Source organism: Podarcis melisellensis (assembly GCF_964234715.1).
Source record: "Podarcis melisellensis genome assembly, chromosome: 11".
NCBI lineage: Eukaryota > Metazoa > Chordata > Lepidosauria > Squamata > Lacertidae > Podarcis > Podarcis melisellensis.
Genome location: NC_138543.1, coordinates 9,186,900 through 9,213,769, shown reverse-complemented (window position 1 = coordinate 9,213,769; position 26,870 = coordinate 9,186,900). Strand labels below are relative to the sequence as shown.

At 42.5% G+C, this 26,870-nt stretch overlaps 1 protein-coding gene and 1 long non-coding RNA gene across 2 annotated transcripts in view; one reads left to right on the top strand and one right to left on the bottom strand.

The window, feature by feature from the left end:
* The window catches only part of LRRC2 (leucine rich repeat containing 2), a 77,295-nt gene that overhangs the window by 19,469 nt on the left and 30,956 nt on the right, over positions 1-26,870 (bottom strand). The window contains exons 4-5 of the mRNA XM_081930731.1: positions 26,438-26,594; positions 13,685-13,821 (exon numbers count right to left, since the gene is read on the bottom strand). Coding sequence (XP_081786857.1) covers positions 13,685-13,821; positions 26,438-26,594 — 294 coding nt within the window. The remainder of the gene's footprint in view (positions 1-13,684; positions 13,822-26,437; positions 26,595-26,870) is intronic.
* LOC309380781 overlaps positions 8,962-26,870 on the top strand; it is a 217,610-nt gene continuing 199,701 nt past the window's right edge. Inside the window, exon 1 of the long non-coding RNA XR_014173138.1 lies at positions 8,962-9,106. This is a non-coding gene — a long non-coding RNA (uncharacterized lncRNA). The remainder of the gene's footprint in view (positions 9,107-26,870) is intronic.

Below are 26,870 nucleotides of genomic sequence, written 5' to 3'. Positions count from 1 at the left end.
CAAGCTTTGTGCAAAGCTTCATTTTATACCACATTTGACAGTCAAACTACCCAGCCGCCATTACTGCTGTCCTCATTTTTAATCAAAATTGTCATCTTTATTTGACAAATGACCTATATTTCTGCTTATCTTAATCATTCTGCTTTAAAATATAGCCTGCGCAACATTCCAGAAGACCCCCGTTCCTTTGCTTCCCAACTCTCTGGCAGTGAAAGTTTCGGCTGAGAGAAAAGGACGCCACGTCCCTGAACGGAAAGAGTTGTTTGATTAATGGGTGTGTTTTCAGTTCTGCTTTATTTATTTTTTGTCATTGAAAAGGATCCGCTGATAAGGTCACCTGCTTGTAGTTTTAGTGTGAACTGCCCATTTCGGAGCATGTCAGAATGCAGAGGTCTGTGATCATTTTAGTTCCTGGCTACCTCTCCGAAACAAAGCTATATAGTCAATTAAATTCAACTCATGTGCCATATTCCAACAAGCTGAAACCTGCACAGGGCCAGCCAAACCATGATCCAAGATCAGCATCATGGCTCAAGGAGTAGATCAGGAGAGGCAGCAGATCGCCTGGCCACCCATCTGCTGCCATCACTAGGCCAGTCCTCCTCCAGCCCAGTGCCAAATTTACGTATAAGCTAAACAAGCTATAGCTTAGGGCCCCACTCTCTTGTGGGCCCTAAAAAAATTTAAAGGGAAATGTACATTTCCAAAATATAAGATAAAAAAACAAATGAAATAAAACCTACATACAGCAACAGAGTTTTGTGTTGTATAGGCTCCTGTGATGTAAGTAATAGGCCCCCAATCATTTTAAGTTAGAACTTAATAATTATTTCACTATTAATATACTTCTTCTTAATTGTATTTCACTATTAATATACTTCTTAATTGTATTTAGTTCAACAATTACTTTGATAAAATACATATTTTGTTATGTGCAAATGGCTTTAGATATCTACAGTATTAGGCCCATAAATTACCATATAGCATATGTTCAACACAAAAAAACCAGCAACAATTTGTTGTTGAGAGGAAGAGAAAAGTTAGACGAGAGAAAGGAAGTAATTATCATAAAGGATAAACATAACAAGCAATATGAAATGTGCATAGATTAAAGATTGACAAAAATTACACAATGAGACTGGTTGGAAGTCAATAACCACAGTATGTCGGTGTCTTTGTTGGTAGGTAGGTGGAAGGGGTGGTGAAGGTGAGATATGTGATTGTAATGGTTCTAGGGGTTGCTCGTGTGTAAATCGACACCACACCTGGTTGGGTTACCTGGGTGAACCCTTTCTGTCCGGACAGCCACTCACCCGTGGCTGTCTCAATCGCTGGCAGAATCCATCAGTGGGCGTTTCTTGAACTTCTTCCAGCAAAGAAGCTCTTTGACGCCTAGTCGCCGCCTACTCTCCCTGCGCAGAAGCCTTCTGCGCAGAGAGTGTGTGGGCAGCGGAGAATCCGTGCTCTCCCCGCTGGTCTCCGGTGAGGAGTCATGGAGCCACCTCGCCGATTCCCCCATCTGCCCCCCTTCTCCACTGGTGCTACGCTGAATTCCTTCCCCAGAAGATGGGCTGCTTCTCTCCCTCCCGGGACGCTCTCCTGAACCCCTCTGGAGCCCTCCCTCTCCCTCTGGCTCCGATGGCAGTTCCCTGACAGTGATGTATGTTTTGTATGTAATATATGTAATGTAATGTCAATCTGAAGAAAGGCACTATGTAACAATACTTACTTCGCCAAACCTTTAGTAGGCATTGCAAGTATAGGCCATCATAAAACAACCAGATATAAAAATTTAAAATATATACAAATAAACAACCATGTTAAAATATGCAATAATGTGGATTTTCATTGGAGTTTTTTCTTGCTAAATGGTGCCAAACTATTGACAAAAAGTCAGCCACCCTCGAGGTTATTTCCGGGTTAATGTCAGGCAGACAGCATCTGGTATTTTAATTGTGCTGCGAAATTGGGCTACCCAAAAAAGGGGATAGCGAACATTTGAGCAGCTGGTTGTACAATACACAGTAGCAAAGAATATATTCTACCGTGTCCGGCACATTCATGTGCAATGTTTCTGGGGATGTCTAAATATCTGCCCTTGACAAAAGCTGAGCGGAAAACGTTCAGTCAAGCTAATGAAACGTTGGACTGGAATTGTTAATTTTGAAATATAAGTGAAATATATTCGGAGTCCTGTAGTGATTTCATGCTCTTTATTGCAGCTTGTAAAACAGTGATTGAATTGCCCTCCAAACCTCAGGCTTTTATATACATTATTTACACAATGAGTCCTGGCTGATTGGCTGATTAACTTCCTCCTGGAGCATGATTGGTCTTTTCCCGCAGGCCAATCAGTTGTTGCATTCTACGATCCTACCAGCCTAATAGGCTGATTAACTTCCTCCTGGAGCATGATTGGTCTTTTCCTGAAAGCCAATCAGTTGTTGCATTCTGGGATCCTACTTGCCTAACATTCTAGGATCCAAGCTTAGTACATAACAATATGTGACCCTGTTATCTGTTGTATTTAAACCATAGAACTTGGGGGAGGATTTTCATTGGAGCTATGTAACAATATGGTCCTTCCTCTTAGCAATGTTTTGTGGGATGAGAAGGCTCCCCAGATCCTAGACCTGCCTACCCTGTCACGACTGATGCTAAAGCTCCACAAAAGTCCCCCAGCAATATAAATTACAGTAAGACCACAACTTACGCGCATTTAGCTTGTGCACATTCATATTTATGTATGTGGCAAAAATATAAAACTTAAGGGGCAGAAAGGGGATGGGGTTCTGGGGGAAATGACTTTTGCAATTCCATCTGCCCTTAAACCCAATGGGTTTTAACTAGACGTGATTTTGGCTTTATGCAAATGTAACCCCCACCAGTGGCGGGTACAAAGGTCTCAAATTTCAGCAGTGCCCTGTGCAATGCCAGAATTTGCACCCCCACCACCGCCTAATTTATTCTAAATAATAGTTGTGATGTCCCTGAGGCTCTGCACCCAGTGTAACCAAACCAGTCATGTTCCCCTAAATTCACCTGTGCCCCAGAGTACATTGCGGGTCTACTGTTTAAGCAGTTTCCTTGCAGTTTCTGGTTTTAATTGCATCCTGATCAACATAGTATGGCATGGTGTTAATGATGAATCAGCTCGTTTCCTGTTTTCTGCGTAGAGAAGATTAATTGCTAATTTTCTCTCAATATTTTTGTGTGTGTGAAATATTGCTATTTCATATTTATAAAAAAAAAAATGTGGGGGAAGTTGAATAAAGCAGCAGTATAAATAAAGCGGCCTGATTGTGCAGAGCAAGAATTGACTAATTAATAAGATTAATATTTTTTATTTATTTATACCCCACCCTCCCCAGTCAAGACCGGGCTCAGGGAGGCTAACAAACAATAATAAAAACAAGTTGATTAAAATACAATTTAAGAGATTAAGAGACAACATTAAAACATTAGAATACAGCCTCATCATAGGAGGAGAAAGGAAAAGGAAGAGGGGGAGGGAATCAAACTGATTCTAAGCCAAAGGCCAGGTGGAACAACTCTGTCTTACAGGCCCCGCGGAAAGAAATCAGATCCTGCAGGGCCCTGGTCTCATGAGGCAGAGCGTTCCACCTGGCCAGAGTCAGTTGAGAAGGCCCTGGCTCTGGTTGAGGCTAATCTAACTTCCTTAGGGCCCGGGACCTCTAGGGTGTTGCTATATATGGACCTTAAGGTCCTCCATGGGGCATACCAGGAGAGGCGGTCCTGTAGATATGAGGGTCCTAGGCCGTGAAGGGCTTTAAAGGTCAAAAGCAGCACCTTAAATCTGACCCTGTACTCCACCGGGAGCCAGTGCAGTTGGAAAAGCACTGGGTGAATATGCTCCCATGGCAGAGACCCTGTGAGGAGCCTCGCCGCAGCATTCTGTACCCGCTGGAGTTTCTGGGACAGCTTCAAGGGCAGCCCCGCATAGAGCGAATTACAGTAGTCAAGCCTGGAGGTGACCATCGCATGGATCACTGTGGCCAGGTCGGGGCGGGAAAGGTAAGGACCAACTGCTTGATGCGGGGAAGGTGGAAAAATGTCACCTTGGCTGTTGCTGTAACCTGCGCCTCCGTGGAAAGGGAAGCATCAAGGATTACACCCAAACTCTTAACGGAAGGCAATGGCACTAATTGGGCCCCCGCAAGAGAAGGGAATTGGTCCCTCATCCCCATACCATCCCGACCCAGCCAGAGGACCTCTGTCTTTGACAATAATGTTTTCAATGGATTGGCAATGATATTTTGATAAAATCAGAATTAAAACAGAAATAACAAAAAAAAGCCAATTCCAGGCTAAATGATAACTAGAATCAACCCCCCAACCAAGCAAACAACAAGCTTCACTCCACACAGAGGCTGAAATATTTGAAAGCCATTTTCCTCATTGTTTGACTTGATTGCACAGAGATTCTCCATGCCAGTACCAAAAGTTGGCAAGACTTTGCAGTGCTGGCTGAAAGTGAATCTTCCCAATTAGGTAGAAAAAGGTGGAAAGTGGCTTTGAACTGTTTAAAGCCATTATGTGGAGTGCTGGCTCAGGGCAACAATTTTTGGCCAATTCCATCTGGGCCTGTAATGACTGAGCTGGCCCCAAGTAGGGCACAGACACATTTTTATATGAGTGAATTATCCTTGTGTCCAACACTGTTAGACAGAGCCTGCGAGGAAAGCCACTGATAAACAGCCGACACAAGGTTTAAATCAGGGATTAGCAGGAGATAGGCAGCTGTGGATCATGTAGCAAAGGCTGTTTCTTGCAAAGAATGCTGGATTAAAGGGACACTGGTCTAATGCAACAAAGCACTCCTTATGCTCTTAAGCAAAAGTGTGTGCTAAGAACCGCTTAACATAGATTTGTTGTGCCTTAACTATTAAGTGCTCCTTCCTGGGTATGCATATTTGCTCTGCAAATTTAAAGAACACAGATCAACCATGGATACTCTAGTAATAAATAAATCGTGTCCTCCCTCAAAGAGGGCACGTGTTGCGGTGCGACCTGACAACCAAACCCTGTGTTGTGGGTGGGTACAATTGGTAAGCCACAACACCCTATTGGTAGGTCCCTTGATGCTGGGTTTAATCAGGCCAATGGGACGCTAGCCAAACGGATATATACCCATGCACGTGACCCTGAGCTTCCTCTTTCGGTGTGTGCATTCGGAACACCCACCCACCTCTCCCAATATTTAGGGCTTGCACTTGACCTTGCTATGCCATCGTGTGTCGTCTATCATTGGGACAGGGGCACAGCAGGAATTTTCCCCACTTGGCTGTTGTCATTTGGGTTTCACCTGCCACATAGCAAATCATGACAACTTGTAAGGTTGTAGATAGGCTCTGGTTCAGGTGATAGGGATGGGAGAACGCTCTCGTCATCCCTATGTCAAGGGTATTCCATTAAAGGAATCCAGGGACTCAATGGTTTGGTCGACCCTGAGAGGGGGTTTTGCCCATGCTTAAGTCCAGGGGGACTTCTGGGTGGTGGACTAGCCTGACCCCAGCTTTCCGCCTATCCAGGTGTTCACCCTTGGCTGACCTGTGCTGGAACCCTGGGTCAGCGCTACCTGCAATGGTGCAGGGAGCTAGTCGAACCAGAGCCTATGCAACCCCTCACTTGATGTAATCAATAAAGTTGTGGCCTAAATTCTGCCAAAAACCAACCCAAAATTTGAGTCTTGTCTGAATTTATTTAAGGGGGAGGTTAAAGGTCTAAACATGCAAATAAATGTAGCAGACAAAGTAAGCAAGAATGATTTTAGCCCACCCATGAAGCATTAGATCTCAGGGCCTGCCAATAATTTTGTTTGTCTGCCCTTAATTTGCTGCTTTTTTCTGTGTCCTTTCTGCAGGCTGCAGAACCAGCTAATACAGAATTGTTTTCCCAGTAAACCAGACTGCTAAACAACAACAAGAAGAACAATATTTTGATGTAAGTAGGAACTACTGCAATGTAAGCTATTGGTTCGTTTGACATAAACTGCCATTAAAAAAAGAAAACCTTCCTGAAACATAAAGCAAGAAGTTCTTACGGAGATAATTTTATTTGCAAACATTCATATTTGATAAATATAACCCCCCCCCACACACACACCTTACCCCAAAAAAGATACAGTTATGTTGCAAACTATAAAACACTAGTTAGCTGCTTTCTCCCCTCAGAGGGGGAAAAATCAGTGATTGTTCACTTCAGGGTGGAAAATATTGAGAACATTTTCAAAGATAATATCAGTAAAATGGAACCCTGGAATAGGATAGCAATGGCAGATGCTAAATAAATGTCAAGGGAAACGATGGGAGGTAAATGTTAAGGCATAGCTAAAAGACACTGATCTTTGGCAATGTGCTATTATAGCAGCAACATTTCAATGACTGATACGTTGGAGATGTTATCTGCCTGTTTGATGGATGCTGGTGTAGCAGAATGGCAATTGCTTACATGTAGCATTACTGAATCATATATTCACAACTGGAAAAGCTACTTTTTTTTATCCTTCAGCTAATAGCAGATCCGGTTTGCCATAAAGTAGCATTGTGCCTTTGGAATATAACACGTGATGATGAACTTTCAATCCAATTTTTATACTTGTATGGTTGTTGAAAGAAACCCTCTGAAAGATTCTAGCCAAAGTCTGACATTTATTGGCAAGAAGAAGAAATAATCTCGTTGTTAAGTAAGCAGATTCCTGACTGGAATAGAATTCTTTTATGCGGGTGGCACAGTTTTCCCCACAGATATGCGTAACTAGAGCTGTTCCTTGACAGCCCCGAAAGAAAGGGAGTTAATCGATCCAATAAATATTCACAAGCACTGAGCAAACTTTTTCTAAATATCTTTTTTCGTTTCCATTTGCCTTTGTTGATATTGAAAATTAGCACTTGGAGATGTGCTCCTGACTGCTCCTTGAAATTTGGCCAACTCTTGGACATTAGAAGGATGTGAGAAAAATCCCTTCATGACTGGTTTTTAATGCTGGAGGGCACAAGCCCAGAGGGATAGGTGGAGTTTGGTCTGGTGAGTCTCAATATCTATCTCTCTCTCTCTCTCTCTCTCTCTCTCTCTCTCTCTCACACACACACACACACACACACATATATATATATATATATATATATCGTATTTTTCGCCCTATAGGATGCACTTTCCCCCTCCAAAAATGAAGGGGAAATGTGTGTGCGTCCTATGGGGTGAATGCAGGCTTTCGCTGAAGCCTGGAGAGCGAGAGGGGTCTGTGCGCACCAACCCCTCTCGCTCTCCAGGCTTCAGGAAGCTATCCCCCCAGCCCGGCAAGCTCCCAGAGCGATGCCGAAGCTGCACACAGCTTCGGCATCACTCTGGGACCCGTTCTGGGGGCTGGGGTTGGGGGTGCGTCCTATGGGCCAGTGTGTCCTATAGGGCGAAAAATACGGTATATATATATACATTTTTATTAATTTTTTAACATATAATTTCCAACAATCATTTAACATAAATTCTTATCTTATACAATATTTTAGACTTCCATCAACAACCTCTGGAAATTTTCCGTTCTTTATCACTTATTCTGCATTTCTTAATTTCTCTCTTACTTTTCATTATCATTAACTAATAGTTCTCTTCATAATCTTCCTTGCAATATTTCACATAATCCTCCTTACAGAACTTCTTGCAATCCTACTAGCATAATCTGTTTATTACACTTGCTTTTTAAATAATTAAAATATTTACTCCAGTCTTCTAAGAATCTCTGGTCCCGCAGGTTTTGAATCCTTCCTGTTAATTTATCTAATTCTGCATAGTCCATTAATTTCATTTGCCACTCTTCTTTCATCGGTAATTCTTCTTGCTTCCATTTTTGTGCCAGTAATATATATTATTGGTCTGGTGAGTCTCAGATTGTTCGTGCCTAAGATTTGGATTTCTGGTTCAAGGTGGTTCCCTCTGCTCCTAATAGACACTATCAACTATTTTAAGTGCATCAGCAACATCATCATCCCTGGGAAACCTAGAAACCCATAATCTCAGTAGGCATTGGAGGCGGCAGCAGTTGTGGCTCAGCTCAGCTATCCTGAGCAAGCAAGTTGCTTGCATTGGATCTCTCTCTGGGACCAGAGAGAAGAAAGTTGATGGACTGTATTAGGACTTAAAGATGACTGGACTGTATTGCCGGTTTGTTTAAGAGCAATGTGTTACTTTGTATTTTTGCAATGTTTTATTCTGTAACTAGTTTTAGACCGTTTTGCCATCAAGCCTTTTGGATCTCTTTTTTCGTGGTAGAGAGCATTCATTTCTACTCTGCACAAGGTCCGGGTCAGGAACTTTAACTCTAACATGCCTGCTAGATAGCCTGCTAGATGACATCGCAAGGGATCAATGTCTTAGGAGAGCGAGAAAAAGTCTCAGGGATGATTCACACCCTGGTCAGCACCTCTTTAATCTTCTATGCGGCCTAGGACCCACGTACCTATGTGACTGCCTCTCCTGGTATGCCCCACAGAAGACCTTAAGGTCCACAAATGACAACACTTTGGAGGTCCCAAGTCGCAAGGTGGTTAGATTGGTCTCAACTAGGGCCAGGGCCTTTTCAGTACTGGCCCCCACTTGGTGGAATGCTCTGTCACAAGAGACAAGGGCCCTGCGGGACTTGACATCTTTCCGCAGGAACTGCAAGACAGAGCTGTTCCGCCTGGCCTTTGGTTTGGACTCAGTCTGACCCTTATGTTTCCCTTCCCTTATGGTTTTTATCTATGGGCTACTATTAAAATGAGGCTGCATTTTAAACTGTATTTTTAACCTGTATTTTAAATTGCTTCCCCCCCCCCATTATGTTTTTTATTGTAATTTTACTGGTGTTAGCCGCCCTGAGCCTGGCTCTGGCCAGGGAGGACGGGATATAAATATAAATTTATTTTTATTATTAATATTATTATTACCCTTGGGCAGGAGATATAGAAGTATAATCAGTCGTACCAACAGGCTAAGGAACAGTTTCTATCCATGGGCTGTTAGGCTGCTGAATGGAAAATAATATAGTGCAACTGACTTTTGGGGTTGGTGTGTTGTGCGACAAGCACACAGAGTGCAAAGAGATTGAGTGTTTTGTGGGGAGAAGGAGGCTCGGTTGATTTCATTGTACACGGGTTTTACATTGACAATAAAGGTATTGTTATTATTGTGGGGCTGAAGTCAAACTGCTGTGTTAGCAGCACCTAAGTGACCTCTCCGGGGCGCAAGCCTGGGCAGTGCATATGGAGGTCCTGGGTTGCTCAGAAACCAAGATGCCTCTCTAAGCCTCACTAATGTGATCCAAGGGAAAGCAGAGCCCTACATGTAAAAACACCAGGCAGGCCCCACAAATAACCCAGAGATACATTCTATTCATGTCAAAACACGCTGATTCCCAGACTGTCCATGGGCCAGATTGAAAAGGCGATTGGGCCACATCCGGCCCTTGGGCCTTAGGTTGCCTACCCCTGCCCTAGCATCTCCCAAACATTTATAGAAGCTCATGCAGTGCTAATGCTTCCACAAATCTCCTCTGACAACTGACACCTCACCACCTGCCCTTTCCATTTTCACACCCTCCTGCTAATATTGGGAATTATAGGCTATGCCAATACCAGCCCCTCCCCCACCCCAAAACCACGCCCTTCCCCCAGAAAAAGAACACAGCTGCTGCTTTCCTTAGATTGACAGAACTTTGGCAAACATTGCAGGGGCAAGTGAAAATATTTGGCAGATGGTTTACGTGACCCTGCCTTCCCTCTTTGTGGAAGCAATGGGAATATGGCTTCAACAAAGATGGAACTACATTCTCTCCAAAGGAAATGTAATACAGAAATGCAAACCCAGATAAATTAAATACACATAATGCCAGGATTGATTTTCTCTCACACCTCCTAGCATCATAGAATTGTAGAGTTGGCAGGCACCCCGAGGTTCATCCTGTCCAACCCTCTGCATGTGGTTCAGTCCTGCCTTTCCTGATTGGCACTGAAGGCATCTCTACATGCAAATCCTTTCTATTCCTGAGTATTCTACATTCCCCCATGGATGTGACCAGACAAGGATGAATCCCTTCTCCTTCTATTAAGCATGCACACCTAATCTCATCATAGAGCTGAATGTTCCATGCTGAGATGCCTCCGTAACTTGTAGAAAGATCTTAGCTGGACCACAGACATAAATGTATGTAACTGAACCTCTGCCAAATCTCAACTAAAGCATCAAGGACAGATGGCCACACAACCTCTGCTTAAAATCCTCCAAGGAAGGAGAGTCCACAACCGCCAAACCAATGGCTTCAAGTAACAAGAAAGGAGATTCCGACTAAACATCAGGAAATACTTTCTGACAAGTAAGAGCTGTTTGACAGTGGAATGATCTCCTTGGGAAGGTTGGAGACTGTCGTTCCTTGGATGTTTTTAAGCCAGGGGTCAGCAACCTTTTTCAGCCAAGGGCCGGTCCATCATCCCTCAGAGCTTGTGGGGGGCCGGACTATATTTTTTTGGGGGGGGAATGAACAAATTCCTATGCCCCACAAATAACCCAGAGATGCATTTTCAATAAAAGCACACATTCTGCTCACGTAAAAACACCAGGCAGGCCCCACAAATAACCTAGAGATGCATTTTAAATACAGTGGTACCTCGATTACATACGCTTCAGGTTACAGACTCCACTAACCCAGAAATAGTACCTAGGGTTAATAACTTTGCTTCAGGATGAGAACAGAAATCGTGCGGCAGTGGCGCAGCAGCAGCAGGAGGCCCCATTAGCTAAAGTGGTACCTCAGGTACAGAACAGTTTCAGGTTAAGAACGGACCTCCAGAATGAATTAAGTTCTTAACCTGAGTTACCACTGTAAAAGGGCACATTCTACTCATGTAAAAACACCAGGCAGGCCCCACAAATAACCCAGAGATGCATTTTAAATAAAAGGAGACATTCTACTCATGTAAAAACACGCTGATTCCTGGACTGTCCGTGGGCCAGATTGAGAAGGCGATTGGGGCGCATCCAGCCCCCGGGCCTTAGGTTGCCTACCCGTTTTAAGCAGAGGTTGGATTGCCATCTGTCTTGGATGCTTCACCTGAGATTTCTGCATTACAAGGGGTTGGACTAGATGGTAAAGGGACCCCTGACCGTTAGGTCCAGTCGCGGACAACTCTGGGGTTGCGGCGCTCATCTCACTTTTCTGGCCGAGGGAGCCGGTGTCCAGCTTCCGGGTCATTTGGCCAGCATTACTAAGCCGCTTCTGGCAAACCAGAGCAGCGCACGGAAAGTGCTGTTTACCTTCCTACCTATTTATCTATTTGCACTTTGACATGCTTTTGAACTGCTAGGTTGGCAGGAGCAGGGACCGAGCAACAGGAGCTCACCCCGTCGCAGGGATTTGAACCGCCGACCTTCTGATCGGCAAGCCCTAGGCTCTGTGGTTTAGACCCAAGCGCCACCCGCGTCCCTGGATGGCTCTTGGTAGTGCCTTCCAAGTCTACAATTCTATTATTCTATGTAACATTAATAACATTCTGGGAAGTACATTTTCACAAGTGACTCTAAAATCAGCATTTGAATTCCCTGTACACAAGAACCACACTCACTAGAGTGCTTTAAAATGGCCTATTAACAACATTCAGGAGAATTGCATCCCAGATTTAAAAGGTTACAAATACCACAAATTACACAGAGGGACTGATCATGGAACAATAGGTTTACTAAGAAATGTGTTCCGCACAGAGGCATACCTAGGGGTTGGCGAGGTTACCCCTGGCAAAGGTGCAGGCCGGGGGGAGGCACAAAAATTGTGTGCCTCTCCACTATGGAAGAAGTCACGAGTAAAGCGAATAAGGTAGGCGGGAAATGAACTTCTCAAGTTTCTGGTCCATGGTCTCAGCCTCAGACCAAGGGTTCAAGGGAGCCAAGATACACCTCTAGTTACACCCAGTTGATGTGTGCTTAGAATTGTATGCTAGGGTGAATTTTTGAACCGCCCTTACAGGGCAAATGCTGTTTATATGGGAATTAATGCACTGACTCCCACAGTCTTGATTCATAAGAAAGCATTCTGCCATGTTGGCTCTGTTTTAGACAGACCACTGTTTCAGCACCCTTGGAAAATGTGTGCTGCATTCCCTGTAGAAATAGGAAGCAGAATGGCAATTTTGTTGCTGCTGCTACTGATGCCTTCTACATTTGTTAGACTCACCTGGCACTGTTCCAAGGGTAATTGCAGTGACTGCAAACACATTCCTTAAAATCTTACTTGCTTGCAGCCACATGCTTGGCAACTAAAAACTGTTCGCATTAAATCAAGGAGCTTTTGACAAAATGAATTCCCCAACTCGCAAATAGCTACGTGTCAACGTAAGTCTAAAATACCAGTTATTCCACAGCAAATTTTAGTAATATACTGTATTAAGAATGCTATTTAAGGTGTCAGTCTTTAAACAAATTTCCAATGTATTACATATATTGTACACAAATAAAGCATATACCAAGTGAGATGTTGGAGATCTGCAAATCTGATATCTCTGATTTCGCATCTACTTTTGCTCTACATGTATAGATGGCTGCATCTATCTACAAATTTATTTATTTGGTTTTTCAATTTTAAGATTTTACAATCTTAAATCACATATCCAACATATGTCATAAAAACAAGATTCCACAGAATCTCCTGGGCTTCCCTCCTCCCCTTTGTGCGTCCTATTGTTAATCGTTTCCTCCTGCATCTTTTATAATAATCCAAATCTTTTACATCTCCATTATATCCCAAAATTCACCATTAAACTACAAGTGTTATTCCAATCCTACTAACATTTTTAACTGTTTACAATGATTTTTAAAATAGATTATAAATTTTCCCTATTATTAAAATTTTGGTCTTCCTGATTTCTGATTCTTCCAGTCATTTTTGCCATTTCGGCATAATTCATCAGTTTAATCTGCCATTCTTCTCTGTCCAGGACTTTAACTTCTTTCCGATGCATGTATCTTCTTTGCAGAAAATCAAACTGTTGGTCCTGCCTCTCCTGATTGGCACTGAAGGCCTCTCTACATGCAAATCCTTTCTATTCCTGAGTATTCTACATTCCCCCATGGATGTGACCAGACAAGGATGAATCCCTTCCCCTTCTATTAAGCATGCACACCTAATCTCGTCACAGAGCTGAATGTTCCATGCTGAGATGTCTCGTAACTTGTAGAAAGATCTTAGCTGGACCACAGACATAAATGTATGTAACTGAACCTCTGCCAAATATTTTTGGTTTTGCTGTGGATGGCAGCCTTGGAACCTGGCCATGTGCTTTTAATAGGCCACGCCTAAGTAGTAGTAGATTGCATGCATCCAGCTGTCTGCATAATTTTGTTTTTCTTGGCAGACACCCATTACACTATTATTAGCCCAGTACCTCCTGGCATGATTTTGCTCTCCTTTTCACTAGCGCAATGAGAGCCGTAACATAGTCATATATAAAACAGACACTCATCTGCTCTGGCCTGCTCTTCCAGCAACAAGGATTTTCAGTTTTATGGATTCTAAAACTGCCATTAAAACACTTTTGTGCCGTGAGCTACACTTGCAAAAATCTATTTTCCACATGGGTTTTTAAAATATAATAATCTCACCACCCAAATTGATTCCCCAAAGTGAGGTCTAAAATCTTACTTCAAATGGGAGCTCCGCTAGTTCTAGATTTCCAGACAAGTCAAGTCTTTGCAGGTTCTCACAGTCTCCCAGTTCTGGAGGGACAGCCTTCAAGCGATTAAAACTCACATTGAGCTCTTGAAGGTTTTTTAAGCAACCTGTCAAAATAAAGTGAACTTAGATCAGCTGTGCAGTAATTCCAATGATTACAGTAACAACAAGAGAGACTACGGTAACAACAAGAGGCCCCTGGAAAACACGGGGCCAAGTGGTTTTCCAATTCAGTGGTACAGAGCGAGTTTTCCAAGACAAAAGCAACAGATCAACTAGAAATCTGGATGAGCCAGTTTAATACAGACAGGGAAAACAGACCTGATATGATTTCATGGAGGAGGAGAGGGAGGAATTAGGGCAGCCTAATGCAATTGCTGATAAGTTGCATTAATTAATTAACAGTTTAAATGTACACATTTCCATGTGAAGGAATAGTTCTAAAGAAAAGGGTGACGCACGTGTTTATATTACACTTTTAGATTAAACACAACACAAACATTATTTTAAATTAAGGATTCACCATTCTCTAATGGAAGGGAATACCTCTTTTAAGATAATAAATATGTTAATTATAAAATGGTGCTTGACATCAGACACACACACACACACACATATATATATATATATATTCATAACTGACCAAATTAAATTGGCTGGCCCAGTTAACCTGGAGCGCCTTCTTAGTGGGTTGCGAATGTTTTTGTTTGTTTGTTTGTTTGCTTGTTTAAAAAAGATCATTTCTCATAAAAGACAACTGCACGATAGCACAATTCTCTCTTGTGTTGGAGAATATGAAAAGTGCATGTTAATATTGAATTATTGATCTGTCTGTCTGTCTGCCTATCCACAATGCCTTGTCACTGAGGAGCTCAAGATGATACAAACAACTATCCCGGGTTGATCTAAATTAGGTCAGAAGAGGGAAAGTGACAGGCCCAAGGGCACCTCCTGAGTTTCAGGTATGAGTGGGGATTTGAGTCCGGTTTGCTCAGATCTCCCCAGCCATAGTTCAACATGCCATGCATCTCTTGAATGTTACACTCCATATTACCTGGCATATACTAATTCACAAAGACAACATTTGATGCTCCACCAATCTCACATCTGCAGCCTGCTGTAGCCATCTACAAAAACTACAGAAGAAGAGACTAGCACAAAGGAGAAAATATAAAAGCCTGGTTTCTCTCTTTTCTGCCGTGTGATGAGGCACACCATACTCCGGGGCTATGGGAAATTGTAAAGTTGTATTGGAGGAGGAGGAGGAGGAGGAGGAGGAGGAGGAGGAGGAGGAGAAGGAGAAGGAGAAGAAGGAGGAGGAGGAGAAGGAGAAGGAGAAGGAGAAGGAGAAGGAGAAGGAGAAGGAGAAGGAGAAGGAGAAGGAGAAGGAGAAGGAGAAGGAGAAGGAGAAGCAGCAGCAAATTCGGGTCACTACAGCTATAAAAGGAAGCATATTTCACGAGGCTGTGCAAGCGCTAAACTTCTCGGGCTCTGACAGAGGACTGGAGGAACTATGATGAAGTGAAGGACTAAATTATGACCAAGAACTATTCCATGAAGCTCCACTTCTATAAAGGGCCAAAGGCAGAGATGAGGCTGAACAAGTGTCTCTATTCTAGAGTGGAAAATCCCCCTTTTGGTCCCTTGCCCCATTACAGGGAATGGCTTCTGAAGATGTTTTGCTGCCTGAAGCAAAGTAGTAAAATGGCATCCCCTCCTCCAAAATCAAGGCACATAGCACCCAAGACCAGCCAAGTTATTTTGGCACCCGAGGCAGGAAACCCCACATGCACATCTCTCTTTCCCTGACGAAGAAAATATAACAACAATTTAAGCAGGTGCCTTTTCACGGCACCCAAAATATGCCGCCTGAGGTGGACCACTTTGCCTAATGGCAGAGGCGGCCCCATTGGAATATAGGAAGCTGCATTATAGTGAGTCAGACCATTGGTCTCTCTGGTTCAGCATGGTCTGCACTGGCAGAAGATCTCCAAGTTTCAGACAGGGGATATTCCCCCCAGTAAGTTAGTGAAAATGCATAGGACTAACTCGAAGGTCTGTTGGAAATGTAAGGAAAAAGGGGCCACCTTATATCATATGTGGGATGTGGGTGGTGCTGTGGGTTAAACTGCAGAGCCTAGAACTTGCCGATCAGAAGGTTGGCAGTTCGAATCCCCATGACAGGGCAGCTCCCGTTGCTCGGTCCCTGCTCCTGCCAACCTAGCAGTTCGAAAGCACGTCAAAGTGCAAGTAGATAAATAGGTACCACTCCGGAGGGAAGGTAAACGGCGTTTCCGTACTCTGCTCTGGTTCGCCAGAAGCGGCTTAGTCATGCTGGCCACATGACCTGGAAGCTGTACGCTAGCTCCCTCGGCCAATAAAGCGAGATGAGCGCCGCAACTCCAGAGTTGGCCACAACTGGACCTAACTGTCAGGAGTTCCTTTACCTTTATATCATATGTAGTGGAATTGTAAAACGATAAAGGAATTCAGGGTAATAATATATAATGAATTTTCAAAAAGAAGTTTAAAAAAACTTTTGTCAAAAGACCAGAAGCCTTTCTCTTAGGGATTTTAGGTGCAGATATACCGAAGGATTTGAGAAGACTCTTCATGTAGGCGACTACAGCTGCAAGGATGCTGCTTGCTCAGCGACGGAAAGAAGATAAAATGTTGACTAAGGCAGATTGGCAAATGAAACTACTTGACTATGCAGAGATGGACTGGGAAAATCAGAAATCAGTAGGATCAAAACTTCAACAGAGAATGGGACAAATATAGATTGTATTTAAAAGAACACTGTAAACACTTGAACTCTTTGGCAGGCTTTGAATATAATAATAATAATAATAATAATAATAATAATAATAATAATAATAATAGGATTTTATCTATAACCCACCCATCTGGCTGGGCTTCCCCAGCCGCTCTGGGCGGCTTCCAACAAAATATTAAAATACAGTAATGCATCAAACATTAAAAGCTTCCCTAATCTTTGAATAACTCTTGCAATGTTATAAAGACTTTGGATATTTTGAAGAACGATAATTCGGATGAACTATAATATGCAGTTCATTAAGATATTTAAAGGACCCACGGAGGGAAGAAGGGAAGTCCTAAGATTTGGGTGAATCTTGTTTGATTTCAGAATTTAATTGTGTGATTTATTCTGTAAAACCAATAAAAAAATAGACGGGTAATTCCCAGCGCTACCTGAAGACGCCAGGAATTGAACCTTGAGCTTTCTGCATACAAAGTAGATGCTCTGTCACTGAGCTATGACACTTCTCTGTAAACATTATTCAACAGAGCATCTCCCTGAGACTATATTGCAAGCTACTTCTTCTAGGACACATGAAGGCTTTGTAGTTGCCTTCTCTTTGCAAAGCAGCAACAGTTCAGATGTTGACAAAAGAAGACGTAAAGCCGGGATCTAAGGAAGCAACCGCAACGACAGGTGAAGAGGCAGGCATTCTCGTACCCCTGGACCCTTGGGGGACAACTCTTTCACCTGCTTGCTATTCCTGCTTTTTGCAATAGCTCTAAGGCCTCTGCTCACTCTGGTCCCGACATCTTTGAAGGTGGAAGGGAAAAGGAAAGCCCAGACCTCTCTCGCACAGAGCCATTCATGAGTGTTAAAGAATCATCATAAACAGACCACTTGCAGACACCCACAGAACTTCGACACTTGGTGCATATATAGTCCAAGATAATAGGGAATGTTAAAAAAAAATAAAAAGAGGCCATGTGTAAATCATTCATTAGACACAGGGTGAATTAATATATCTCAAACGTGTAAGTTGGTGTTGGCGCTGACCTTTAAACGGCCTTGGTCCTGTATACCTGAAGGAGCGTCTCCTCCCCCATCGTTCTGCCCGGACACTGAGGTCCAGAGCCGAGGACCTTCTGGCGGTTCCCTCGCTGCGAGAAGCCAAGTTACAGGGAACCAGGCAGAGGGCCTTCTCAGTGGTGGCGCCCGCCCTGTGGAACACCCTCCCACCAGATGTCAAGGCAATAAGCAACTATTTTACTTTTAAAAGACAACTGAAGGCGCCCCTGTTTAGGGAGCTTTTTATTGTTTGATGATGCATTGTTTTTAATATTTGATTGGAAGCGTCCCAGAGTGGCTGGAGAAACCCAGCCAGATGGGCAGGGTATAAATAATTATTCTGATTCTGATTTTATCTCCCAGCAAGGAGGAGACTGGCAGTGCAAAGGTGTGGCAATGTTCAGGGAGGCAGGAGAGGATATATTGTTTATTAATATCCTTCCTAACTTGTGCTAGCAAATTCTATAACTTAGCAGAGTTTTAAACATTCCCCTTTTAACGCACAGCGGGTAGCTGGTTGCAAGCTTGTTTAAGCTTCTCAATATAGATTCCTGGCAAGATCCCTTATTTCCCTCTTAAAAGAATAAACATGCCACAATCTTGTTTAAGATATATAAAAGTAGTTTACTCACAGCATCATCAGTTCACAGATGGATCCCTAAAGGGAGACTTAGTTACAGATATATACATGTGAGTCTATCCCATATGGAGATAGTCTCTTTTTCCTCTGTTGGCTGAAAGTATCTCTGGCTAAAAAAGCTGCTCCAACGAAGAGAGGAAGTCAAAGAAGAGAGAGAGATGGCTGCGTGCCTAGTGCTTTTGTCACCTGGACAGGTAAGGCCACACCCACCTCTAGTCACATGCAAGAGGAAGGATGCTGCAGGCCAGGAGGAAACAGGAAGTTTTCGACTGGCTGGAACAAACATCCCCTTTGCGTGTCCACTCTAGGCAAACAAGGAATGTTGTTCTTGACTGTGTATCCCATCCCACAAAAGGGAGGCAGCAACTGTTCTCCATTGTCTCAGATATCAAAATGTCTTCCTCAAGCCCTGGAAGTTTCCAGTATGGAACAACAAACTTCTGCAGCCATGCTTCTTGAGTTGAGATCCATTAAGGCAGGCATAGGCAAACTCCGGCCCTCCAGATGTTTGGGACTACAATTCCCATCATCCGTAGCTAACAGGACCAGTGGTCAGGGATGATGGGAATTGTAGTGCCAAACATCTAGAGGGCTGGAGTTTGCCTATGCCTGCATTAAGGTCAATGGCACTATATTGGTTTCTGTTGTGTACTGAGTTGAATAGGATCCAAAATGCAGCAGTCTGATTGCTCCTAGAACAATAGGATCCAGAATGCAGCAGTCTGATTGGTCCACAGGAGCCACCCAATCCAGCTCCAGGTGGAAGTGAATCCGCAACCTGATTGGCCTACAGGAGAATCCCGGAATTAGCCAATCACATGGGGCCCATTGTGTAAATAATGTATATAAAGCAGACATTCTGGGGGAACTTCCATTCCTCCTCACCACTATGAGCTGAATAAAGAGCATGAAATCCACTCTCGACTCCGAGTATATTTCAGTTTCAATAGAAGATTCTGACGTAAATTATTACTATTATTATTAAATTTCTATACCGCTCTTTATCCGAGGATCACAGTGCAGTTTACAATATAAAGACACAAAAATACCTGCCTTAATAACAAATAAGAACAATAGCCCTACCCCACCCCCAAACAGTTTAAAGGCCATAGATTGTTCAATTGGCCAAAGGCCTGAGAAAAGAGGAATATTTTTGCCTCGCGCCTAAAGATATGTAACCAAGGCACCAAGTGTAGTGTAACCAAGGTTCTTCCATAGGGAGAGCATTCCTCAAACAAGCAGCTACTGCAGAAAAGGCCCATTCTCGTGTTGCCTCCCTCTAGACTTCTCGCAAAGGAGGCACACAAAGAAGGGTCTCACATGATGAACACAGAGTCTGGGGTGGATTATATAGGGAGAAGCGGTCCTCAGTGGCGTAGCATGGGGGTGCAGGGGGGGCCGGCTGCACCGGGCGCAACATCTGGGGGTTAGGATAAGGGGGCGCAAATCCACGGGTTAGGGGGCGCAAATCCATGGGTTAGGGGGCGCAAATTACTTGCCTTGCCCCGGCTGCTGACAACCCATGCTACGCCACTGGCGGTCCTTGAGGTATTCTGTTCCAAAGTCATTTAAGGCTCAGCAGGCTATGCTGATTGTGAAAAATGGGATCACGAAAAAATGTAAAATAATGTCCCCATTATTATATATAAGTCCTAGAGAGCCTGATGAGAAAAATAAGAGCAGAAAATACAATTAAAGGAATAACAGTAGGAAATAGAGTATATAAATTAAAAGTTTTTGTAGATTGTGATTACTATAGAGGACCCTAAGAATACTTTAACGATAAATGTTGGAAATGTAAAGAAAAAGAAGGAACATTTTCTCATATGTGGTGGGAATGTAAGAAAGTAAAAAAACTTCTGGGAAATGATATATAATGAGTTGAAAAAGATGTTGAAATATACATTTTAAAAAAAACAGAAGCATTTTTACTTCGTACTATATATATATTAATAGACAAGATGTTAAATTGTTGTTATATGCAACAACAGCAGCAAGAGTATTGTTAGCCCAGAAATGGAAGCAAGAAGAAATTCTGACGAAAGAAGAATGGCAGACAAAATTAATGGACTACACAGAATTAGATAAAATGACAGGAAGGATTCGAAACCTGCGGGACCAGAGATTCACAGAAGATTGGAAGAAATATAGGAACTATTTGAAGAGCAACTGTAATCAACAAATTACGCTAGTAGGACTACAATAAGTTTTGCAAGGAGAAATATATGAAACATTGCAAAGCCGAGAAAGAATAGCGATATTAGTTATGAGATTTAAATGTAATAATGAAAGTAAAAAATGTATATTAAGTGAATAGACCGGAAAATTTTCAGATGTGATTGATGGAAGTAAAAAAAACTGTATAAGATGTAAAAGTATGTTTAATTATTGTTGAAAATGATATGTTTAAAAAAACTAATAAAAATTATATATGAATACTTTACCGAAAGTGTTGGATAGGATCCAGGAATTTGGACAGGTAGCCACCCAGATACTACTAGCCCAGAGATGGAAAGAAGATACAATCCCTACCAGAGAAGAATGGCAAACCAAGCTGATGGAATATGCTGAAATGGCAAAGCTCACAGGGAAATTCAGGAACCAAGAGAACAAAAACTTTATAAAAGAATGAGGAAAATTCATAAGTTGTCTAAGAGACCACTGTAAGCAGATGGAAACATTGGCAAGATTTTGATTTCACTTGTAGTGTAACAATTATCATGGAAAATTTGGATTTATATAACAGTTAGAGTTTGGAGAAGACGCAGTTTTAAATGATTAAAAAGGGACTCCAGGGAAGGGGTGGGGGGAAGTCCTGAGATTCGAAGGAATCTCTTTATGTTGTTGTTGTTTAGTCATTTAGTCGTGTCTGACTCTTCGTGAGCCCATGGACCAGAGCACGCCAGGCACTTCTGTCTTCCACTGCCTCCTGCAGTTTGGTCAAACTCATGCTGGTAGCTTCGAGAACACTATCCAACCATCTCGTCCTCTGTCATTCCCCTCTCCTTGTGCCCTCCATCTTTCCCAACATCAGGGTTTTTTCCAGGGAGTCTTCTCTTCTCATGAGGTGGCCAAAGTATTGGAGCCTCAGCTTCACGATCTGTCCTTCCAGTGAGCATTCAGGGCTGATTTCCTTAAGAATGGATCGGTTTGATCTTCTTGCAGTCCATGGGACTCTCAAGAGTCTCCTCCAGCACCATAATTCAAAAGCATCCATTCTTCGGCGATCATCCTTCTTTATGGTCCAGCTCCCACTTCCATACATCACTACTGGGGAAACCATAGCTTTTACTTTGTTGGCAAGGTGATTCTCTACTTTTTAAGATGCTGTCTAGGTTTGTCATTGCTTTTCTCCCAAGAAGCAGGCGTCTTTTAATTTTGTGACTGCTGTCACCATCTGCAGTGATCATGGAGCCCAAGAAAGTAAAATCTCTCACTGCCTCCATTTCTTCCCCTTCTATTTGCCAGGAGGTGATGGGCCCAGTGGCCATGATCTTCGTTTTTTTGATGTTGAGCTTCAAACCATATTTTGCGCTCTCCTCTTTCACCTCCATTAAAAGGTTCTTTAATTCTTCCTCACTTTCTGCCATCAAGGTTGTGTCATCTGCATATCTGAGGTTGTTGATATTTCTTCCAGCAATCTTAATATGGCTATGCAATTGAATTTTTTATAATTTTGCAATGTAAAAACCAAATAAAAATTATTTTTTTAAAAAAATAGGCTTTATAGGTCAAACCCAGCACTTTGAATTGGGCTCAGAAGTTAATTGGGAGCCAGTGCAGCTGGGCCATGATTGCCATTATATGATCCAATGGTTTGTGCCGGTGTACAAAAGAAGAAGATCTAAATTAAATAATTAAACAACCAATGTATTTTGGTGCCTTCTGAGTGGAAGCAGTTAAAGCAGTAATGAAATCCAGTTTCCCTGGTAATTTCATGCCTGAGAATATTTTACTTTTAATTAGTAGCTGCAGCACCATCCCAGTCACTTCTGAGTCATGATTTATTCTTATTTTTATTTCTTCCTTTTTAAAAAATCATTATTAAACACGTTAAAACCGGTAATTAAAGTACAACTTTTAATTTTTAATAGGCAGTGGGTGTTATTATTGTGGAAATGCAAAGCTGCATTAGAGTTCCTAAGTGGCTGTTAAGAAAACTGTAAGTAGAGACCATTATAAAGCCATTTTTGTGCATAAAGCCCTTTGGAAAGGTAACGGATCTCCCCATGAATGCTAATAACTGACTCTTGCTGCTTATTGCCCATGAGCACCTCACCCATCCAATCCATTTACTGAGCTGCTATGATGTCACGGAAGGTTCAATACCACCTAATCATGATATAAGAAGAATCTTATGTAAAGGTATAAATGTTGATGGTGGTGCATTTTCTATGAAAGAAAAAAAGGCCAGCTTGACTAAGAGGCCTGGGCCTAGTCCTAGACACAGGGAGAGCCTGGTGGGAAGACTGGAGGAGTGAACACTAAGAAACTCAGAGAGTAATTAAAAAAATGGCTCCAGAAAGAAATATACAATAGACCTTCAAGTGTCCCAATTTGCCCAGAACATTCCCTGAATTACAGAAGCCAACCCAGCTTCTGATTTGATCCTGGAATGTCCCGGTTTTCTCCCTCCAGTGCTGCCACTGAGCTCAGAGAGGAGTATGAGCTGGCATATGTTTTTGTTGTTGTTTTTTGTGCTGCATTCTTGCATGAACCAACTAACTCATGGAGCAGCGCAGCTGAAAATCACACGTCTCAGTTTTCATGCAGCTGAGGTAAAGATGAAAGATGTGTGTGGATGCCTAAGAGAGAAAGATAAACATGGAGGGCATAAAGTTTAGTCAAGAGATTTGAAGAAAGGCTGGCTGGAATATGCAAAGGGGGGAAGTTTACACCTACTCTAGGGACAGGGAAAAAATTATGCTCCTTGCAGCAAATGAGTTGATGAACAAAGGGCCATTAGAGTCCGTGGATACAGGAACACTGTAGTGTACAGGAAAGTAGTGCCATGGCTGCCGTCCTTGGTCCCCAACATGTAAACGTTAAGCATGGTATCTCCAGAAAGGAAGCCTACAGGACTGCAACTGAATATGTGTAGCATTATCTGGAATTGCAAACCAAAATTGAACATCCTAAAAGAGTGTGGATCTCTTAACCTGCTTTTACACCAGGTGTGAGACATAGCCACATTTTGTTCATTCACTTTCTATAAAACATTTGCATGATCTTGTGAGCAAACCATCCTCCTTCCATGTTTTCCTTCTTCGCCTTCCTTTTCCTTTTTTCCAAGTTAAGAATATCCTACTTTTTAAAATACACACACACAATGGAATACTTGAGCAATTTCCCTAGAGGTGGGTAGAGGACCTGTTGCTCAGCTTTTCAATAACCTTTTTTGACTGGTTATGACCTGTGTAGACAGGCGAATTAATGCCAGTGTACTAGAAGAAGCAAAGCTCACCGTCGAAGCAGTGATTCTTCAACATCAACTTTGTTGGACTGGTCATGTTGCGTGGATGCCTGATTATCATCTTCCAAAGCAACTACTCTATTCTGAACTTTAAAATGAAAAGCATAATGCTGGTGGTCAACAAAGGAAGTTCAAAGACTCTCACATGGCAAATCTAAAAAAAGTAGTACTGTATAAACATAGACAATTGGAGAACAGCCTTTACCAAAGGTGTCATGGGCTTTGAAGACACTTGAACTCAGGACGAAAGGGAGAAATATGCTAAGAGGAAGTCATGTTTGGCAAACAATCAGTATGATCAGCTCTCACCTGGAAACGTATGTCCCCACTGTGGAAGGATGTGTGGATCTAGAATTGGTCTCCACAGTCACTTGAGGACTCACTGTTAAAACCGTGTTTATGGAAGACAATCTTACTTGGCTACGATGGATCGCCAAAGAAGAAGAAGATTGAACTAGCTCATTCCTTCCTTATTGTCTGTCCTTCATCTCAGGAAATCAACTCTATTACTTTAAACCTTCCCTTTGCAAATTTCATTAACTTTAGAGCTCTCCTTCCCTGCTGCCACCCAAGGAGTATCTTGAACATCTGTGCGCAGCTGATCACTTGAGACAATGGGATAAAAGTACTTTTCTATTTAAAAACAACTTCCATATTCAGTCAATGATTGGCTTCAGTAACAACTTTCCAAATACCCTTGGCTGTCCATATACATCTCCTCTCCCTACACAATGACAGTCTACGACTGCCACCAACATGAATAAACAGCACGTCCCTGTAAAAGTTTTCACATATTCTGTACTGCTGCAATTATTGATACTACACAAATCCTACTCAGAGCGGACCCATTAAAATTAATGGGCATGACCATGGGCCATTTGTTTCAATGGGTCTACTTTGTGTAGAACTTAAAGGTAAAGGACCTCTGACAGCTAAGCCCAGTCACGAACGACTCTGGGGTTAAACGCTCATCTCACTTTACTGGTCAAGGGAGCCGACGTTTGTCCGCAGACAGTTTTTCAGGGTCACGTGCCCAGAATGACTAAGTCACTTCTGGCGAAACCAGAGCAGTGCGCAGAAACGTTGTTTACCTTCCTGCCAGAGTGGTACCTATTTATCTAATTGCAGTTTGATGTGCTTTCGAACTGCTAGGTTGGCAGGAGCTGGGACTGAGCTACGGGAGCTCACCCCATCACAGGAATTCGAACTGCCGACCTTCCGATTGGCAAGCCCTAGGCTCAGTAGTTTAGACCACAGCGCCACCCATGTCCCTATAGCACTTAATCAGCTACAACTTAAAGCATAGAATATGAGCATCAACTACTCTAACAGGATATGAGGAAATTTTGAAAAGGACACCTCTGCTACCACGCTGGTGACTTGCAAGTATGCAACTCATACATCTCTAGCAAATGCACTCATTTGATTTGGAACAAGTACTTCATCATAGTAATTTTTGTTAGCCAGTGTGTGTAGGCCAACGATTTTTCAAGAGGACTTTCTTCAGGACAGGGAAGAACACATGAACAAAGAGCATTTTATGCAACTAACTACCCCCCGCTCTTCATTTTTATATGGCAAATCATATTTCCAAGAACACCTGTTGCGTCTATCAGCTCAAAGTACAACAATCCTTTTTTAAAAGAAGAAGAGGAGACCCTGAGATAGAATCTAATTTGGAGGAGGATTCCATTTTTATTCTATTCTCCACTGCCACCTTGTGGAATACTTAAAGCAATTAAGCTTGCTGGTTTGTTTCATCCCGAAGATCAAAACACCAATAAAACAGCCAGACTTTGACTTTTTGTTTCATACCCATAAATTTCATGTTTGTGCCTTGTGGGTGGTTTTCTAATGCACTTAGCTTTCAGATTGCCCATAAAATATATCCTAATATCAGCTGGAAATTATATTCATAAAGTATAGTGTACATAAATAAATAAATCATATCCATTAGTGTTAATTTAACAGTTGGGAAAACCTAACCTGGCATTAGATATTATTTAGTTAACTATTTAATATCGCTATAATCTGATATTTAACCCCACCCCCAAAATAAGTGGGGAAAAAGGAGAGACCATTTTAATTTTATTTACTTCTAGTTTTAAGTGGATGAACTGTTTTCCCCCTTCTGTAATGAACCAAGATTGTTGGGTTTAAAAAGTTGGCAACACCAAAACATAACTCTCTTGGTTCAAACTCAAGAAAATAAAAATCCAGAATTGCCATTTCTGGGATGGGAACGGAAGTGTGACTTGTTGCCAACAACCCAGTTGCAATATCTCAATGACTCATTTGCAAATTAAGCCCCAAATCACCAAATTTGAAACCACCCAAAAGTACTGCCATTGCAACCCCTGGTGTGTATCTGGATACAGCCATCACCCTATCCACCAGCGTTACTTTCACTTGAATGTTGTTTAGGCAGTCAGTCAATCATCAGAGGTGGGATTAGGGCATCATGACCGGTTCTTCCACACAGGGCCAATGTAGTACTATACCTTCTCGCCTCCTTCCTAAAACCTAGTACGGTAAGTGCTGGGCTTTGGGAAGGAGGCATGAGGGCTCTGACAGGGTCTGAGAGTCCTCCTGCCTTCTTCCCATTCCCAAAGATGAACTGCATCTTTCCCCCCCAACAAGAAATGGAAAAAGTCACCTAAAAGTGAGAGAGCGCATTTGACAGGAGGCGAAAAATGTGAAGGAAATGCCTGCTCCCTTTCAGTTCAGCACTGAATGTGATGATAAACAACAAAGGTGATGTCTGGGGAGCGGGAGACCTACCAATTTCAGTCGGAAGCTCTGTGATCAGGTTGCTTGGTAATTCTAGTATTCTCAGCTCCTGAAATAAGGCAATGTAGGCTGGAATGGTTGTGATCATAGTATTGCTTATATGCCATTCTTTTAGATGTGTCTGTTCTTTCAGAGAATCTGGAAATTCCTAAGAAAAGGAGATACACATAAGGTCTTTATTGAGGAATATTCACAAACAGAATTTTGTCAGTATTTTCAGGTGCAAGCTGATGTTACTAAATGTGCTATGAACATATGTTTCATTATACTATGCACTTCCAACTCTATGCTTCTAGCAAATCACAATTCCACGTGCCCCCCCCACCAGATTTAAGATGCATGCAAAGGGGAGGGGGCAGCTCTCTCCTGGTCTCCTCTCATGTATTTTAAAAGCAAGAGCAGCAACTTACACACATTGACCCCA